General features: G+C 40.8%; 1 protein-coding gene across 1 annotated transcript in view; it reads right to left on the bottom strand.

Annotated features, from left to right (window-relative positions):
* Positions 1-3,169: 3,169 nt before the first annotated feature.
* me1 (malic enzyme 1, NADP(+)-dependent, cytosolic) overlaps positions 3,170-19,978 on the bottom strand; it is a 79,177-nt gene continuing 62,368 nt past the window's right edge. The window contains exons 6-14 of the mRNA XM_070967343.1: positions 16,894-16,997; positions 8,245-8,354; positions 7,218-7,315; positions 6,525-6,638; positions 5,696-5,801; positions 5,349-5,491; positions 5,057-5,230; positions 3,978-4,076; positions 3,170-3,863 (exon numbers count right to left, since the gene is read on the bottom strand). Of these exons, the coding sequence (XP_070823444.1) occupies positions 3,696-3,863; positions 3,978-4,076; positions 5,057-5,230; positions 5,349-5,491; positions 5,696-5,801; positions 6,525-6,638; positions 7,218-7,315; positions 8,245-8,354; positions 16,894-16,997 (1,116 nt within the window). The 3' untranslated portion in view covers positions 3,170-3,695. The remainder of the gene's footprint in view (positions 3,864-3,977; positions 4,077-5,056; positions 5,231-5,348; positions 5,492-5,695; positions 5,802-6,524; positions 6,639-7,217; positions 7,316-8,244; positions 8,355-16,893; positions 16,998-19,978) is intronic.

Here is a 19,978-nt window from a genome sequence, read left to right as displayed (position 1 = left end):
ATGTGACTACAAAGATTTTATACACTCACAGACACCTCAAAGTTTTTCAATAGAGAAACATTTTTTATTATTTATTGGTGTGTGTATGTTTTTTTTTTTTTTTTTTTTTCAGAAGTTTATAGTTCAGGAAGGACCTTCCAAACGTTTAATTCAGATGTAATTCAAAGATTAATCACATTAAGACAAAAGTCACATATTACCTCTTTAGTGGAGTGGATACAATATGTTAAAATGTCACATCTGCCATGTGTTAGTAGAGTATCAAATTAAAAAGTTCAGAGAGTTTGTCTCTTTCAGAAGTGAAAAGACCAGAAGTGAGTCATGTGGCACCATAATGTGATTTATTCCTTTTCACTGATTGTAGACTATTATAATATCCACATAGGTTTCGTCCAATTTACCCATCATGATCATCTCAGGCTACAGTGGAAGCTATAATGCCCATCCACCAGCCCAATCATACAAAGACTAACTACAAACTATTAAGTGTGCTGTATGCTGAAAATGGAACTGGTGAAATTAGAGTAAATGCAGTGATTTATAGTTTGTTGTATTATTATATTTATGGTAGTCATTATTTTGTGTCATTATGGAAATTCATTTGCAACACAAGTTTCAGGAGACTTAAAGGACAAGGTAATGATAAAACGAAATGTGCTGCTGAGGGAGATCGACAAATGTGTGCGTTGAAATTATTACCGTCACTGATGCTGCATTACGGTGCTTTTAAAGGCCATTCACTGATGTCTGCTCAAACAATATGTTAGAGCAGCCTCTGCTGGTCTTTAGTGGTGGTTGCTCTTCTTCACAGACCTGCAAATTATAGCATTCCTACTACAAGTGAGGCGTTTCAAGTAAGGGTATAAATATTATAAATTATGATCAGAATAGTACATAAAACAGCAACATGCAATATATCTTTATAGTGAATCTGCAAATTAAACATAAAAATCATAAATTGTGACAGTAGAATAAGAAAAAGGGCCAAATAATGAGTCCTGAGAGGAAATGAAATGATGTTGTCTGAACCATGCTGTGATCACACAAGAATGCAAGCAGGACAAGCTGAGTGTGTGGTGTCCGGGCAGATTAGAAAGGGGTTTTGGGCTAAATGCCAGACAGGCGACAGGGAGGATGGGTAGACAGACTCACACAGGCGACATCCCCTCCAGGGCTTTACTGATTGGCACTGATCACAAGGTCTGAGCAATGTGCCATTTAACATGAGACTGTAAACAAGGTCAAAATGATGTCGGGTTACAGCTGCCACTCACTCGGCCTGTCTGCGACCAGCAAGGTGTCCCAGAGGGCTGCAGGGTAAAGCAGAGGCACGCAGAGGAGAGGAGCTAGTTCTCTACAGGGTACAGGGCTACCAAAGTAGCATATATACTGTAAAACTGTTGGGCTGTTCCCAGCCAGGTGTACTTGTGCCCCAGGGTTTAATTCTTTGACTTGCCAGTGGGTGCATAGAAAGACTGCAGAGTGGCTCAACTAATAAATTATGGTGTGATTAAAAATATACATTATATCCACTTATCCACTGAGCTTTAACACTTGAACGTCACATATTGTGAATGAACGTGTGTGAAAACTAGATAGCAAGCTAGAGGAGCGTTTTGAGCTTTAGAACATGGATAAAATATAGCTCTAAAAGTTATGGATAGATTGTTGACAAAGCTAAATGTAAAAGGTAAATGGGAAAATAGCGAACAGTAATAGACGGAAACAATGGTAAAAATCGTTCGCTAAATTAACTGTTCAAACAGTATTTGATAAATGGTGAAATAGCTCATCTGTATATCAGATACACAGTGGAAATGGTTTGCTAAAAATGGTAGAAATAAACTGCCAAATTAAACATTTCATACTGTTATCTAAAAATAACAGGTTAATGGTTGAGACAGTTGACCCAGCTCAAAGTGATGGATTTGGTTGAAGCAGCTACCTTCTGCTACTAGTAAGAAGGCAAACTTGACCAAACTGACCTGAGCAGAATTTGTTTAATCCCGTTAAGGAATAGCCTTTCACTTTTTATAGTAATAGTGCTGAATAACATCAAATTTAAAACGTATTCAAATGAACACACTGGTGGTGCTGATGAAGGGATTCTTGAGTTCATTGAAGGGCTGTGGGGTAAATGTGTGACAAAAAGGAGCCGCTGATGTAGAACATTTGATATTTGGAGCAAAAGGCTTTCTGCAATTTAGTGGAGGATCAAAGTTCACCTTCATCTGTCTTCCTCTTAAATCTTTCCTGTCTTCATCCATTCTGTAAAGCAGATACCTGTATCAAAATGTACGTTGTTGGAATAATACCATTAACAGGCTAGATAGCCGACAACTGGATGGTGTTGACATTGAGACATATTGATCATCATGTCAGAGTGGTGGTTGCCCAGGGCTGAATTAAAGGGAGGGTGATGCAAGGAGGCCAACAAATGTTTGTCTCTGAAAATCTCGCCTGAGGTGAGACGCGCAACACTGAATGCTGACTGGTCTGTTTGCTCCGCTATTGATTTCAGACTGGGATGGGCAGCAGGCCAGCCAAGGTCCCTGGTACTGACTGTCTGGCCTGTGATTGATTAATTAATGTAAAGTAATCCTCAGTTTAAATCAGATAACACTGGACAGACACAAAATCACCTGCTGCTTTTATTGAGGCTTGCATTACAGACCACATATTCTCTGTCTGTATGGCTTTATTTTATGTGCATATACCACTATCAATGCATTTATTTGCTGTTATAATTGCATGAAAATGAAAATAATGCTGATCAAAATTGTATTATTGAACATACTGATTGAGTCTCTTAAGAGTTATCAAGTTTCCCATTCAAATCTGTTGATAAAAATCAACTTAGACTAAATACATTTTTTGCATACTTGATATTTAAGTCAAGTGGCTAATTGTATTGCAACAACAGAAGTTGACCACTGGAGGGAGCCAGAGCGTGGTCAGACACATTAAAGAAACAAGTTTGCATGCATTCAAGTTGGTTACTCACAGTAAAGCAAACAAAAGAGGCAGATGGTGTCACTGCGAGACAAAATGAACATTCTGTACACTCTGTCTTGCACTGATGATAAAGCTACATTAAGATACAAAGTGTGTGTAACTTAAAGGACTTTTGTGAGTGATGTTTGCAAAAAATGCCACAGAGGCTACTTTAAAAATTATTTTATCTTTATTAGACATCCCTTTTATACCCAAGTATAATACTCCATGCATCCTTGTCCTTTGTCAGTACAAATGTAGTACTCAGACATGGAAACCACTAATCAAAACCATTTTTATCATTTCTATCATTTTCTCATTACAGTACAACTAAAAATAACCAGTGAAGGACTTTCCCCAAATATACCATCGCAAAATGTAAAGTGAATAAGTTGGAAGTTCTGCAGGCTACTTTTCATTTCACATTTGATCAGTTTCCCTTTTTTCAGTTACTAGTAAATGCAATATTTCTTTAATTGCTTTTTTAAACTACCATGCATTTCACCACTGGAGAGAGGGACATCAGAGATATAAAGCTCAATACATGTGTCTACATGTGTTGCCACCATTAATTTCATAGTGATTTATTAATGAGAAAATTCTACACACACCCACTTTCACATCCCAACATCACGTCTTGTGACGATATCGCATGTCAGTAGTTACCATATACCTCCAGGGCTCATTCTGTGTCCACTGCATTAAAGCTTGCATGACTGCACAGTCATACTGTTCTCTGGCCAGCGGTACGAGTCCACAGAAAACTCCTCATAATCAGTGCTGTAGATGAGTGAGTGCATATATGCTTGTTTGTCGGACGGCTCCGGGCGAAGTGTCGCCATGTTGTTCTCATAGGCATACTCCATGATCTGTAATGCACAGGTTTGGAAAAAAGAATGTTTTTGCAGTTTCACAAGCCCCCATACAGTACAACTGCACTCAGACAGACACTGTAAAGCACTTCTGCTACACTCAGCTCTCACCTTGACAGCCAGTTTGAGAGAGACGTCCCCGATACATTTGAGAGAGGGATACAATCTTCCTTCGCTCAGGTCTTTCTCTGTCACGAGGTGAGCAAGGGCCTGTTCAATGGTAAGCGCACAGCTCATGATATGGCACAGAGGGCAGTTCAGTAACATGCCTATATGAGTTGCATGAGCTGCTCTCAGCTAAGTTAATGACATATACAGCAGACAGCAGTGGGTGGTTTGAACTGTCTACATAACACTGGAAGTTAAAATATGGCACAGCTATTTTCTAATCACACTCCACTACATTTCAGATATTCTACTACATTATATCACACTTACAGTTACAAATGTATATTTTACATACGAAACATAGGATGAGCTTACAAAATATGAAGTATTGTTATAGCTTAAACCACCCTACAAAGCATGGCCAAATTTAGCTCCACCTTGACCAACGGCAACATTACAATGCTACTTACACATTTATGGATCAGTAATAATAATAATCCGATATAAAAGATTATACTTCACTTCATTTTAAAGACATGGCCTTAGTAAGACCTCAGGAGAGCAAGTAGAGGTTCACTGACAATATGAGTCCTTGATAACACCATCATACATTCACTGAATAAAATCAAAGTTTTGAAGAGGGTGTGTATATAGCAGTGTTTCTCATCAGGCCCCACTGCCCTGCATATTTTAGATCAGGCATGTCCAAACTATTCCACAAAGGGCTGTGTAGCTGCAGGTTTTTCCTCCAACCAATTAAGAGGATTCACTCTGACCAATCAGCTGTCTGAATACTGAGATCAGCTGATGAAATGAGTCAAGTCTGGTGTGCTGCTGCTTGGTTGGAAAGAAAACCTTCACCCCTTTGTGGAATAGTTTGGACATGCCTGTTTTATATGTTTCCTGCTCCAACACACCTGATTCAAATGAGTGGCTCGTTATCAAGCCACTGCAGAGCTTGATGACAAGCTGATCATTTGAATCAGGTGTGGTGGAGGAGGGAAACGTCTAAAACATGCAGGGCAGTGGGGCCCGAGGACCGGAATTGAGAAACACTGGTAGTGCGAATGTCAGTGTGTTACCTCTGCTGCAGTGAGGAAGATTTCCTCAGTAATGTGTCTGATGGCACAGGCGGTGACACCCAGGCCCACGCCGGGGAAGATGTAGGCATTGTTTCCCTGACCAGGGTAGAACGTCCTCCCATCAGGCAGTGTGACGGGATCAAATGGGCTGCCACTGGCAAAGATGCCCCGCCCCTGCAGCACAGTGGGGTATCATGTTTGAGTCAACCTATTTCATTCCAGATGAGCAATAAAATCACTCATAGCCACATGTGGGAATATAACTGTAATGAAGAGTGTTCACAGAGAGCACCTCTGTGAGTGTGTAACACTGCTCAGCAGTGCATTCGGCTTTGCTGGTCGGGTTGCTGAGGGCAAAAATGATTGGGCGTTCATTGAAGGAAGCCATGTCCCTGATGATCTGCTCAGTGAAGGCTCCAGCAACAGCTGCCACACCTGAAACAAAAAACCATCAGTGTGCAATATGGTAGTCTGCTTCTTTAAGAGCTTATCTTCAGCATTCCCCATATAACCTTAGGTTCTCACTCTTGTACATGCAGATCAGTTCCTGTCCATCAGTGTCACCTAATACCATGCTGTCTGATTATCAAAATGGCAAACTGGGAGTCTTATGAAAACATCAAATGCTGCTTGTTTTACCAATGATGGCTGTAGGTTTCAGTTCCTGGACCACATCTTCCAGTTTCTTCATGTGTGGGTGCACATGAGCAAACCTCTCTTTTTCATGAGTCAAGTGGTCTCGACCCTGAGGATTTAGAGAGGACAGCAGAGAAGGAGGACATTAAAGATATGAATACATGTGTGGAAAAACCAGACACTGTAAAAAAAAAAAAAACACCTTATTGTTTGGAGTTATTGCTATTGCTCTGAGTTTTAGCACTGAAGGAATGAAGAATTTCATTCCAGTTGGAAAATGAGAGAAAAGAGGAGGTGAAAAGAGAAGAATCTGAAGAAGAGAGGTGGGATGGAAGAGAGAGGGAAGAGAGAACATTGCTGGTGGAGAGAAAGAAGCAGCGAGGAGTTGGAGACAGTGAAGAGGAGGAGGAATGAAGGTCGAATAACATGGATATGGAGGACAAAAAACAGATGTTCAACAGATGTTCATCTCCTGGAGAGTCTTTTGCACTGATTCCAAGGAAAGACCCCTGTCTTATAAATTAATGAACCATGGGAAATGTTTTTTTTCTTGATTGTAGAGTAACTGATGTCAAACAGCTTAGGAAAATCCATCCACAGAGATTTTCAACCTGTAAAAACCTGTGATGTTTTCTGCATTTCCCCATTCATTTTTTCGGATGATTTTTCACTTATCTCTACTTCCTGGCATTTGTTTTCGAAGATTCCAAGACATATCATGGACTATGCACTGTTCATTCTGGCCAGTGAAAGTGACATTGGATTAGCGTATCTGTGCCAGCATGTGCACACGTTTGTTCATGTGTGTGTTTGCAGTGTTTTATTAAGACACCTTGACAATGAGACCCTTGGAATCAACCATCCAGATCTTTTTCAAACACTCCGCTTCAGCGAGTCCCTCTTTCTGCATGGCCATGGTGATCAGCTCAGCAATCCCCATTGCTGCCTGGAAGTAAGACAAAAGAGAGGGATCAATCTCATCCAAAATCCATACATCTCACTGATTGTGGGGAAGAGACCGGGCTTGATGATCTTAAAAGTAATGGAATTGTAAATGGAAATTATTGACCGGCACACAAATCTTGCTCTTTCTGGCTAAAGCAGCAGTTGGTATGTTGCACTGCCAAAAAACAATCCTCTTCCCAAAAATAAAAAAATGAGTTCATAACCAATAAAACACACCCTTGCTCGAGTCAATAAACTCTGTCATTTTCCTGCTTTTTCATGTTGAAGTTTGCATTTTGCCTCTATTAGATACAGTATCTTAAAACGCTAACCACCAGGAAGTAGATGTCTTTAAAGCCAAGTTCATACTGCTCCATATTTTGGACCGTTAACTTGGTCAGGCCATTATAGAGCCATCAATTCTTGTTGTGACTTGGTCGAGACACCCAGTTCTCTGACCAAGATCTGAAGCGGTGTGTATGACTGGCTGTCATGAGTCTGGAAAAAAGGCTGAAAAGGACAGAAAAATGACAGTGAACTTTCCTCTGTTTCACAATTCCTCCAAGTGTGCTACACATACCTCCCCTGCACCCTGGAACACAATGGTGTGGTCGCACATTTTACTCTTGGTGAGGCGGAGGGCAGCCAGGAGTCCAGCTACTGCTACTGCAGCAGTACCTAAGGAGTATTACAGATCATTATAGATCGACAATTCAGGTTTAGTCTGCTGATATTCTCCATGACACTCATGGTAATGCAGCAAATTCAAGATAACTCCAGAAAAGTTATTCAAATGAGGAATGAGTGAGCTGCTAGACAGACATAAAGGGATCAGATGTTTTCAGGACCCAGTCAACCAAAATGAATCTATGTAAATGGTATTTATATTAACTCAATATGGTGAAACTATTTATTCATAATAATTGTGGTTTTACTAAAGAATTGGGGATGTTCTGTAAATTGCTGGATCATTAATGTACTAACTACAATGCCCTAAAAATGTTTTCACCACTGGTTCCCTCTTTCACATGCCCACCAGACTGAAATGTAAACATAACTTGTTTGTTTACCAGAAAACTTCACAGGGCCCCTTTAATTTAAAATTTCAAGAAGAGCAAACATCGACACCACAGTCAAAACTTGATGTTAAAGATATTAAATCCAGGACAAAAAAGTTCACAATGCAGTCGCTGCTGCTCATAAAGCACACAGCTCACATTAAAAATTAAAGAGGAGTTAAATGAGCAAATATCTGAATTGTAAAAGCAACAATTATGCGACAGTATTAGTATTTTCTGGTAGATTTTATGAGTAGTGGTTCATATTGAATTTATTTATCTCCTGATCAATTAATATGTTATTAAAAACATCTTTACCCTGACCTCATGGGCTTTCTACACAACAACAACAACAACAACAACAACAACAACAACAACAACAACAACACACAATGGACTTTCTTAACTGAGTGAAATTTAACTGGCAGAATTTAACTGAGTTTCATGTGCTCATCTCCTAAATGTTATAGTGCAGAATGAACGGGTTAGGTGTACAGAGAGGATGTCTGTGTGTGTGTGTGTGTGTGTGTGTGTGTCTTGTTGAGTTACCTTGGATGTCATCATTGAATGTGCAATACTTGTTGCGGTACTTGCTCAGCAGACGGAAAGCATTTATATTTGCAAAGTCCTCAAACTGAATCAGGCAGTCCATTCCATATCTGCAAACAGAAGAGCTGCATTTCATCTTACTGAGCATAGAAAATAGAAAAGGAAATGCAGAGGAGATGGTGGGGCGAACTGTTATTGTAAAGGTGAAGGCTCATTTAACAGGCTTACTGCACACACCCAGACACACAAATTAATACATACAGAGAGCAGCCTCTGCTTTCAAATGCTTAATGTCAGTCCTGAGGGGGGCGCTCTCCCTCTACGCTACACAGCACTAAGTAAGGAATGAGGACCGGTGATGCTGGTTCTCAGGGCACCAAGTTTGAACAATGTTGAATTCAGTTTTCTGAATATGCACAGCTGTAAGAGTTTAAATGAAATAGAGAGTAGTGGTCTTTTTGTCAGAAGTCATGTCTTAAGTGAAAATTGAAGCTTTGCACACTCTTCTGTTTAATAGACATTTGACAAGCAGACACCTGTTTTCCCCAACCTCACAACAGCACCTCACAATGAGTATCAGTGAGGGAGGTCAAAGCTCCACAAAGGAGTGCAACCACAAAAACACCAAATTTAAAGGAAAAGAACACAGAGCCCACCCAGCCTCCCCGTAAAGCAGCAGTGTTCAGTTTTACAAGATGTTGCTCAGACCACCTATCACATACAGTCAATACAACAACACAGAAGCTGGTGCCAATAATCTCCTATAAAAACATCATAGAACAAAAATAAGCCCTGAGCCCAGCGTTATGAGACTGTAAATTAGATTTAGCAGCGACAAAGACGAATCCCACGTTCCCATGCCTTTCAACAGATGGAACTTTTGTTCAGGAATTTACTGGATGTTTGTGGAACAACTGCTGCTGCACTATCTCCAAGATGAAAGACAGGTTTTCAGCTGGAGGGGAAAGAAGGACACGGCCCGGTGAAGGTGTGCGGGATAACATTACATCTGAAAAGCTAATGAAAGGTAGATGATGAAAAAATTCTGCATATTAATCAAGAAATCTACAGTGGACATTATTGACGTCACTTCCTTAGACATTTTGTAATATTTAGTATTGATATCAAATTTTCATCTGAACCCAGATCTATTGTTTTATGGCTTTTCTGAGCATGAATGTCTATTTGCTAATAGCCAGGGGTGCACATAACTGGATCCTATGTATGTACACATGTGTGACAAAAACCCAGAATGCATAACGTCCAGTTGTTCCAAAATGTGCCTTTGCGGAAAAGGCAACAAGTGAATTGGGGACGGGTTATGAAATGGACAATGTTGTGAATGGGGCACTGTAAATAGTTTGCACTGTGAAGCTGGTACAATCCAACAGATGGCGCAAAAGCAACACTTAAAGATGCTGACTGCTATAAAACTCAGCAGAAGAAGAACACAGCAGCACCTGTTATTTGTCATCAACACACATTTCTCGTCTACGCACCTTTCTTGTCATTACGTTTGACCCACTGAAGTCACCTACTGTGAGACATGTCCAAAAAATAAAAATGACATGAAGCAGCTACTTTGGCGTTAAACCACCTACGAAGAAACGTCAAACCAAACCCGAGCACAAGAAAAGACTTTCCTCTGAAGTGGCTCCGAGATGTTCCACGGCTTCAAGCTAACGAGGACGGCACCGAAATGTGGTGCAAGACACTGCATACCGTTCACAAGCACATGTAGCTGAAAAAAAAGCTGCGTTTTGTACTGACTCAAAGAATTTCGATCATCCATTATTTGATAAACACAAAAAGAGGAGCACAGGGATGTGGCACAATTGCTAATAAACAATCTGCACTCAAGCTGAAACGTTGAGTCACCCACTGACTCACTGAGCAGTTAGGACTGAATGTCTAACCTAAAAACCTAAGGTCATGCTTTATTGTTCATATCTTCAAACAGTATGTGATGTATTATAACAGAAGAGGCTTTATGAACTAACCCGTGTGTTAGCAAACGTGAAGCCATCTTGGATAACAAGTTTTGTTGGGTTGTTGAAGTGTTAACTTGTACAAATCCACAAAAGACCCAAATGAAGCTGCTAACATTCCCCTTAACTCTAATATCTCTTAAGGACTGACTTCAAGACAGTGGGGGAACACTACACAGTAGAGTATTTTTAAGCTTAATTCCTTAACTCCCCAAAATGTAGTCAGCTGATGAAATGCTTCTAGGCCTTGGTTTGGTTACTGCAATAATCAACTCATTCCTCTCCATTACTTTACGAGACTCAGCGCAGTGAAAGCCATTGCAGGTCCAGATTTTTGTCCCTAGGACATGCTAATGTTTGTAATTTACACTAGAGCAGATAAACACACTGTTTAATCAGTTCCTTATACTTTCGCTCTGGTTTTGGTTTTGTAGAGGCTGAAAAAAATTAAAATCCCCCCAAACAGACACCACATTTTTAGCTATTGAGATACCGAATATTGCCAAATGCACACCCTTTCAGCACATGGTGAAATCCAAAGCTTGACAGACCTGCTGTGCCTAGTTATGGATGCTCAGCTGTGATTGGACAAACACTGGGGGATGGGGAATAATCTTTTTGCAATATAAACTACAAACGCAGCAGATAGTTAACTACCCTAATGCCCTTTGAATGATCTCTCTCTGAAAGTACAGTTTTTATTAAAACTGTTTCTCAGCTGGAAACCGTGGCAGGAAAGGGTGAGGCTGTCTGTATTAAACAGCAGGGATCATGTTTCAGTGAGTGAGTGATGGAGGAAATTGGGGACAGGCCAAGCACACAGGCAGAGCTGCTCCAAGCCCCCCGCAACCAACACCTGCAGCCTCGTCCGTTACCTGACCAGTTTTTCATAGTTAAGACACTGTTTGCTCTCTTTTCTCCATTCTTCCTTCCTTCCTTCCTTCCTTCCTTCCTTCCTTCCTTCCTTCCTTCCTTTATCAGCCTTTTCATTAAAACCCCACCTCATACTTTATAAGGAAAGGGATCCTCGTTTGCACTGTTATTGTACCACTCACTAAAGCTGTTTCCCACTTGTTACAGTGGCTGCTAAACTGCTTAAACTTTAAGTAGGGGGAGGATAAAGCTGAGCGGAAGCAAGACAAGAAAGAAATGCAGGATGAGATGCGACCTGAGTTCAGCTGCAATAAAACATAATGTCCTGATGAGACAGTGCCATTGCTGGGTCACTGTTTATCTGTCCCTCTGCCACACTGCAAGACACAGATTCCTAATACAGAGACTGACAGCCCGACTGACTTACTGCCAACACGGCAGTAGCGCTGAGGAGAGAAATGTGTTTTCTATCAAGCAGAGAGCAGCACTAAAGCACCGAGAGCCTGTGCAAAGAGGATGAATAATGAGGCCAAGAAGGGAGCTATAAACTTTTCATTGTGTTGGGGCTTTAGGAGACGCAGACAGGCGACAGGCGAGGATAGATGTGGCCTTGCCCCACTGCCAGTGCAGCGCCCTCTGCTATGGTTTGGTGCAGCTCGCTACTGGAAAGGTCACACCAGTTCACACAGGACCAAGCAACTCAGGCACAGAGTCCACAGAGATGGATTTGAAAGCATATTCCTCTGTAAGATTTGACAGTTGTACTCACATCCTGCAAGTATTTCCAGTAAAGACAGAGGATTAGGTTTTAAGTGAAAAACGATGTCAGCTATTGAATTCATTGTTTTATTTTAGAATGACAGCCCAGAAAGATCAGAGACTCCTGACACACATATGAGAATAACTGAGCTGTGAACACATGCATATTTACGGGCATCCACTGACCATAAGCTACAGAGCAACTATCTGTGGTTGTGGTATTGCAGAAAGAAAGTAACATCTTCCCTATGCAGAAAGCTCTTTGGTCCTTGGCCTGAGCCTATAAAGATAGGGGGAATGTTTTGACAGTGTGTGTGTGTGTGTGTGTGTGTGTGTGTGTGTGTGTGTGTGTGTGTGTGTGTGTGCGTGCGTGTGCGTGTGCGTGTGTGTGTGTGTGTGTGTGTGTGTGTGTGCGTGCGTGTGTGCTTTGCTGCAAACAAAGCTCCTCTTGGAGGCCATTTGTGTTTGTCGTCCCTATTCTGCCTCAAAGTCTGTTGTCTTCCCTTGACGACCCACTGAATGGAACGCCAAAATCTGACAATGCGCCTCTTTGCCAGCTGAATAAAAAAATACCCTGGACAAAGACAGCAGGATTTGCTTTTGTATCTCCGCTGAAGTATCAAGGGCAGTAACCTAAGCAAGACAGGGCACACCCAAAAGATGAAAAACACAGACCATATTCCTGACTGTGCAGAGGGAAATCCACTAATCTGTGAGAGGTAGGGGGAAAGACAGACGGACTGGGAGAAAGACTGTTCTCACACAAAAATTACCATAATTGCTATAAACAGATGTTTGGACTGCAAGCTTCTATTATGGATCTGTTGCCTTAAGTTGTTTTGAATTGGCAGAGGTTGAATAAATCATTCACCCAAGTTTATTAGGTAACACTAAATTAGAGCCTGCAAAATAAAGTGTCATTTTTTAGTATATGTTGGGCATTAATGGAACACTTGGGTGCGTATACTACGACAAATAGGTACAAGGGAAGAAGACTAGCACAATTTTTTAACTTCTTATTACAGGGTAGGATATAGCTAAAAAATATACATATGATTTTTTTTTAAATGATGTTAAACTATGGGGGAACAGTAATGTAGTTTTTGATAATAAATGAGCTTATGACACAGTTTCAGTTTGTATCAAACTACATGTAAACTATATCTGCAGGCTTTAATCTGTGGCTATACCGATTATTATTCATGTATTTGTTACTGTTAAATCCTTGGTTGTAAATATTTGAAACAGCGTTAAATTTGGTGATGAGCACACAGTGACTTTGAGCAAAGTTCAGGACTTGTTGATAACTCCACTACCAAAGGAGTGACTTTGTTCCACCTCTCATGACTGAAAAGAGAAAGAGACGTATCGCTGCTGTTGAGATTTGGCAGTGGGATCGCTTTCCATCTCTTTGTCCAGCGCTTTGTCAACAGCACTGTCTGTTCAGTGAGTTCTGAGACCAAAAAGGCCCTGGTGGGAAAGCACTCAAATCTGTCAGTACGATGTGAGAACAGGCAAGAAAACTCCTGCCAACACCTGCTTAAGGATGTAAAACAGTGACAGTGAAAACTCTTGATTCTGATGTGGCTGCTCAGTTGACTCCCAGTGTGTGCAACAATACAACTCTTTACAATAGAAGACAACTGCCACCTCATGTGTCAGCTGGAAGAGATTGAAAGGGTAGAAATGAACAACTATGTCACTGAAGTATTTAAAGTAACAATAGATCACATGCCTATTTCCATCTGAAAAGGGTTGGTCATAGTGACAATCCCACAGAGAATAATCACCCACCTCCCCTCAGCTAATACAGAGCACTTCAGCATCTCTCTGCTCACTTTACTGTTTCAGTTCAGTCTCACTGCTCTAAAACAATACTTTTCAGGTGGTTTGATCAGATTTGACAGTTGACTGACAACATAAGAAAACAACAACACATTATCACATTTATTCATTTTAATTTTACTTCACATTTATCACATTTTGATTTGAATGCTACCAAATCCCGACCGGTCAGAAGTAAATTACATCACCTTTTTCTAATTTAGCCCTGCCCATTTCAAACCAGTGAAAAGAGACTGAAGTCTCACATATGAAATAATGAAACTGTTCTAATGGAAGAAGCTGACCAGACAGGCAAACAAGACACCTGCAGACCAGGAACAAACCTTTCCTGCCATACAGAGACACATTGTTTTCTGGAATGGATCTTTCAGGGTTTCTTGGTGCTTATTGCAAAACCAGTCCGATATATTGAGAATAGATGCTTGTGAAACTGTTATTAATGTTTGATAGTGTGAAAAAGGGCATGAGACATGAGACGACAGACGCCTCCCCATGTGGAGAATCACTCAGACGTTTGGTGGTATGTCTGTAGAATGAGGGAGTTACAGAGGCCCAGCTCCTTCAGGAAACATAATCTGGCTTCATCTGAGACTTGATGAAATCTGAATCTTCAGCTAATAGGAAGTAGACGGATGTCATATATACTCCCAACACTCAGGGGGAGACTAAAACCAGAGGAGAAGGTATGAGTGCATACAGAGCTGGGGAGGACCTCTGCAAAGAAGGTCACAGACAAGGGTGCTCTGTCCAAACACAGCTGTCGAACCTGTGTTCATATATGTGTGTTTGTCTATACACACAGGCTGTCTGTTAGTGCCGTCCCCACGGGGGCTTCATGGCTTCGTGGCTGAAGCCTTAATAAATCCCCAGCCCCCTCTAGCTCTCCAGAGAGCCAGCATCTCTCAGCACACATTATTTCTCAAATCCCTGAGCCGTCATTAAAGACAAAGACGCATTCTGCGTTCTCTCTCCTTACCTCTGCTGCTGCCATCCATCCATCCATCCATCCATCCATCCATTGGTCTCTCTGTCTCTTACTCTCTCAGTGCCAGGAGTTTAAAAAGAATTGATGGCATTCCTGCTGCTGAGACTTCTGTTCTGTCAAATACTATACAATCATTTAGGACACAAACGGTTCTGACATCATGGTGCAGAATCAATAGTCAACCCAAAAATATGTTGAAATATGAAGCTCAGCTTAGCTTAGCACAAAGAGTGGAAACAGGTAGAAACAGCTAGCATGGCTCTCTCCAAAGGGAACAAAATCTGCCTACCAGCATCTCTGATCAACTTACTCGTTAACACATTATAAGCATAGACTGTAGAGCATGGACGTGGTTTCTGTGACATCACCCATCTACTTTTCACCTGCGTAATGTCAGAACTTGATCAGAACTCTTCAGTAACTTCAGTAACAAGTGTCATGTGACTCTGTTCCTGAAAAAACAATAATAGCAACATATGGTTACAAGATTTTTACATTTAAATAAAATTAAGAAATTGATATCAGCCTTAAAAATACAGTATAAACTGGGCTCTACTGAAAACTGTATGTCACTATGCCACATTAGATCCAGATGATGGGATGGGATTTATGATAAAAAAAGCCAATGTGTTGTTATTGACTTCTCAGTTTTAGGCATCCCTCCAGTGTCATCTCATTATCTACGTATACGCAGGAGGATTCTTCTCACACATCAACAAAAGCACATCAGGGATTAAGTGAGATGAAATGTAATTAAAAGATGAGCATCTTCCCTGGCAGAAAATGCTGAGCTCGAAGTTTTAAAACCTTTGCTGTGCCGTTGTTCATCCTTTTTAAAGTGTTGTGGGTGTGTGCAGGAGCAATGAGATTAAGGGATAATTCATTTCTGCCTGAAGACAAAAGCAGCAGACAACACCTGCTGGTTATTCAAGACAAGCGGTGGAGCTGGAGAACGGGAGGCTGGCCTTAAATCAAACACTCAGTGACATCACTAACCACTTTCCTTTAAATAAGAAGGATTTTTAAATGGTGGATTAAAAAAATCACCCCCAGACCTTTGCTGCTTATTGACAATGAGTCAATCTGAGGTAGTTACGTTTAGTTTCATAAAAAAAAAAAGAATATTACTTGAAAGACTGCAGAGCTGTAATCATTCATTCAATCTTTGAGCCCATAATTACTCATTTTCCGCCAATCTGGCTCCTTTGGGGAAAAAGCTTCGCTGTTCCCTGTAGTTGAGAAGCCACCCGGTTATTAGAGTCATGGCTTCCTGTTGCCAGCTGGAGGGGGCCCAGACCCAGGACTCTCCCTCTGGACTCTGGTCTCTCTGGGTTAGGACGAGTCTTAACCAGGCCCATGTGTGTGTGGCTGTGATGGCTCCACGGCACACAAGGACGCAGAGATACACAGACGTGTCAGGATGCATGCAGGTCAAAGGTATGCAAATGTCCCATTAAGGACAGGACTGCAATACACATTTAAGGTACACGACCCGGAGAGAAGCAGTATGACTCACCTCATTTCAGCTCAGAGAGGAGGGGAAAGATAAGATCAGCGTATGAAAACCAAACGAATGACAATATGGAATACTCTCCACTATTCCTGTAAACGTCTCTGTTTACAAGCTCAGCCATATTCCCAACGCATTCAGAATAATCAGGCATTGCATTCCTACATATCCTGTTTACAACAAACAAAGAAGCTCTCTTATCATCCCTGATTCAAGCAACTGAGTTTCCATGGACTAATAACCAAGTCAGATTGTGGATAATATCAAACTAGACCACATTACATTATGTTGCCAAGCGTTTGGTTAAGCTGCTGTCGGCTCTCTCAACCGCCTCCTGAATAGCTGGTTAGCTGTGCTCTCAGCCATCTGCCTGAGGAGAGCATGCTGTTGAAATCAATAGCACTGATGGTTAGCAAGTCACTCTGATCACTTTTCAGTAAGCTCACATTGCCGTTCAGCCAGTAAGCAGAGTTGTGATTGGCACTGCTTAGCAACCAAAACTGAATTCAAAGGAGGTAAAACTGAATCATCTGTGACTAAAGTTCCAGACCCCCAAATCCCACTGCATGCACTGACTGTGCTAAACTGCTTAACATATTTCTTCTCACAGCACCATGTGCTGTCTGCGTTGAAATGACAACAGCAGACAGAATAAAAGGAGAGGGCACTGAAGGCCAATATGATCATACCTGTCCGACACTGCCTTCATAAACTCATCCAACAGGTCATCATAGGCCTGGCCTCGCACTCTCCTATGTCTCAGCCCAATGTAGAGAGGGTCCTTCAGCAGCACCTGCAAAAGCATATGGAGGCAGAGGATACAATATGAAACTAATAGGAAGAAGAAGAAGAAGAAGAAGAAGAAGAAGAAGAAGAAGAAGAAGAAGAAGAAGAAGAAGAGGGGAGAAAAAAGAGACTCTGGGTTTAATGTTTCAGTTCAACTTAAAGTATCAAAAGTAAAATAGTGCAGAGAAATTCTCTCTGTCAGTATTTTACTATCTACTATTTTTCATGCATTCATACACTGCTCTATCAATGTGTATACTGCATTTTATTGCTGTACATGTATATTTTAACTACTTCATATACTGTTGGGTCGTTAAATCTACACCAATGCACCATATTCTATAAGATCATCATATTCTTGTAGCGTCGCTGTCTGGTGAGAACCACATATCTCTAAAAATCAACTTTTCTTCAGAAAAATAGCCCCGTTTAAAGCTTTTGAATAACCCAAGATGGATTTCATATGTTTTACTTAGCTTCAGAAGTAGGAGCTAAAAATTGTAAAAAGTAAAAAGTAAATGTACCAAGTCACATTCCACCACTGTAAAGTAGACAGACTACATTTTAGGAGATCTGCAGCCTTTGCAGCTGATTTAACCAAGAAAGAAAGAAAGAAAGAAAGAAAGAAAGAAAGAAAGAAAGAAAGAAAGAAAGAAAGAAAGAAAGAAAGAAAGAAAGAAAGAAATGAACATGCATGAACATTGTCATCTGTGTGAAGTGAACTTTGAGCTGGCTCTTGTGAAGTGCCACCTTGAACAACATTGGTTCTAGCCACAAGTAGTGGACAATGTAGCCCCATAATGCTAGCCTCAATAAGAGATGATGACTGGGCTACAGAGCATGGTAAGCTCACTCCTTTCTAACTCCAGTCCCCATTTTTAAACTTGTCAACCCCAACTGACACTGTCATCAATTTGTTTTGGGCAATGTGTAAAATTTGGTAGAGTTCCCCTTTAAAACCTACAATGATGTAATGTATGTATGTATGTATGTATGTATGTATGTATGTATGTATGTATGTATGTATGTATGTATGTATGTATGTATGTATGTATGTATGTATGCATGCATGCATGTATGTATGTATGTATGTATGTATGTATGTATGTATGTAAGATAGTTGAAAAAGTACATTGATTCATTAAATTGTATGCACTTACATATATTGAGACTTTAATATGAACCTTTATGGCCTGACTATCTGTTGTGAAAGTTAAGGTAAAGTCAGGAATTGCAGATCAAACGAATAAGTACAAAGCGAGACTTGACAGTATCTTTCTTGCAGCTGAACATGTGAAATTCGTTTACAGTCAAGATATCCAGATATCAGTGAACAATGCATTAGTATTTACTAATATCTCACTGGGTCAGTCCTTTAAAAACAATTCCCATTTTTGCAGCACTTAGTACCAAACTGCAAAGTTCTTTCCAGGAAACTTTCTATAAAATGATTAGGAAATTAAAAGCCTAGACTAGTTTGGGTCAAGCCCCAAGCACACTGGATACTACACCTCCCATAATGCAACATTACAGTGCCTTTTCATTCATTCATTCATTCATTTTCATTTCAGACACCTGTGTGTGTGTGTGTGTGTGTGTGTGTGTGTGTGTGTGTGTGTCTGTCTGTCTGTCTGTCTCCGGCATGCTCATACAAAGTACAAACCCATCTGCACCAGGAGCGACAGAGGAACTCAGACTGAAGAGTGTGTGTGTGTGTGATTTCTGTCCAGTCTTGACATTTGCTGGATGTGAAAATTAAAGAGAGAGGAGAGATATATACAGTGTGTGAACACATTCTCACACATACACACACCTGCGTAGACCTCTGTAGGCCTCAGACCTCTGCTATAATGTGAACCATATGTGTGACACCCCTGAAAAACACCTCCTGCCGCGTCGCTGCACACAGCCTGCAGATACTTCTATGTACAGTAAATCCTAACGCTGTTGCAAAGGCTGTCATTTTCATTGTATTATTAATCACTTGATTTTAGACCATTAATACACTGAATAAATGATTTACTGTATCCTCTATATAATAAAAACAAACTGTTGCATCTTTCCATTTTTTTTAAAAAGTGCATCCAAATTCTCCAGTGTTTCAGTCATTATGCGCTTCGGCTTCAGGTTAGCATCTGGTTGTATCATGGCTCAGCATTTTAAGTTTGCTGTTAAATTTAGTGGGTAACTATATGAGCAAGTGGGGTCAAAGTGGCAAGACTAAGAGTCTACAGTCAGCTCTGAGAGGCTTTGATTATTATTATTTGCTTTTCATTGGACAAAATTAAAGATATTTCTATTTGCCTTGAGGATGGCATGAAGCTATGTACTAAATTTCATGGCACTCCATCCAATAGTTGTGGAGATTTTTCAGTGCAGACCAACGTGACACTGACAAACCGACCAAAATTGCCATCTCCAACTGAGAATAAAAGGAAGAATAGATGGAAATTCAATGAGTTCCTCATGGAGGACGATTTGGAATGATGAATGTAACATGTGACAACAGGGGCCATAAGAAACAAGGCTGGTTCATTGTTTTTTAATCAGATAAAAGAGTCCCTCAAAGGCAAACTCTAACAGTGTGAAAGAGATGAAAGAGCAACACCAGACCAGAGGTTGATGGGAGGTCGTGTGTGTGAGACAGAGAGACAGACACAAAAACCAAAGAGAGGGTGAGACTGTGATGAAGTAGGTGGAAGTAAATGCCACCGCACAATGATAGATTGCTTACAGTCTTTGCTTTGTGCTGCTGGCACATATTTCATCAGATCTTTGACATGCTCCACCTGTCTGACATAACATGGTTGTGTCTCAACACAGCAAGCTGCAGATTCCCATCGAGACAGATTTGGGAGGATAGACTAATTTAAATGTTCTACACTCTGTAAACTTTGACTTCCGGGGAATTTCGATCCCAAAGGGTGGGGAACTGTATCCGGAGTGTTGTCATGCCTCACTGGGACTGGCGACCTTTACTTCTGGAGA

This window comes from Chaetodon trifascialis, chromosome 7, assembly GCF_039877785.1.
Source record: "Chaetodon trifascialis isolate fChaTrf1 chromosome 7, fChaTrf1.hap1, whole genome shotgun sequence".
Taxonomy (NCBI): domain Eukaryota; kingdom Metazoa; phylum Chordata; class Actinopteri; order Chaetodontiformes; family Chaetodontidae; genus Chaetodon; species Chaetodon trifascialis.
This window is presented reverse-complemented; position numbering and strand designations above follow the sequence as displayed.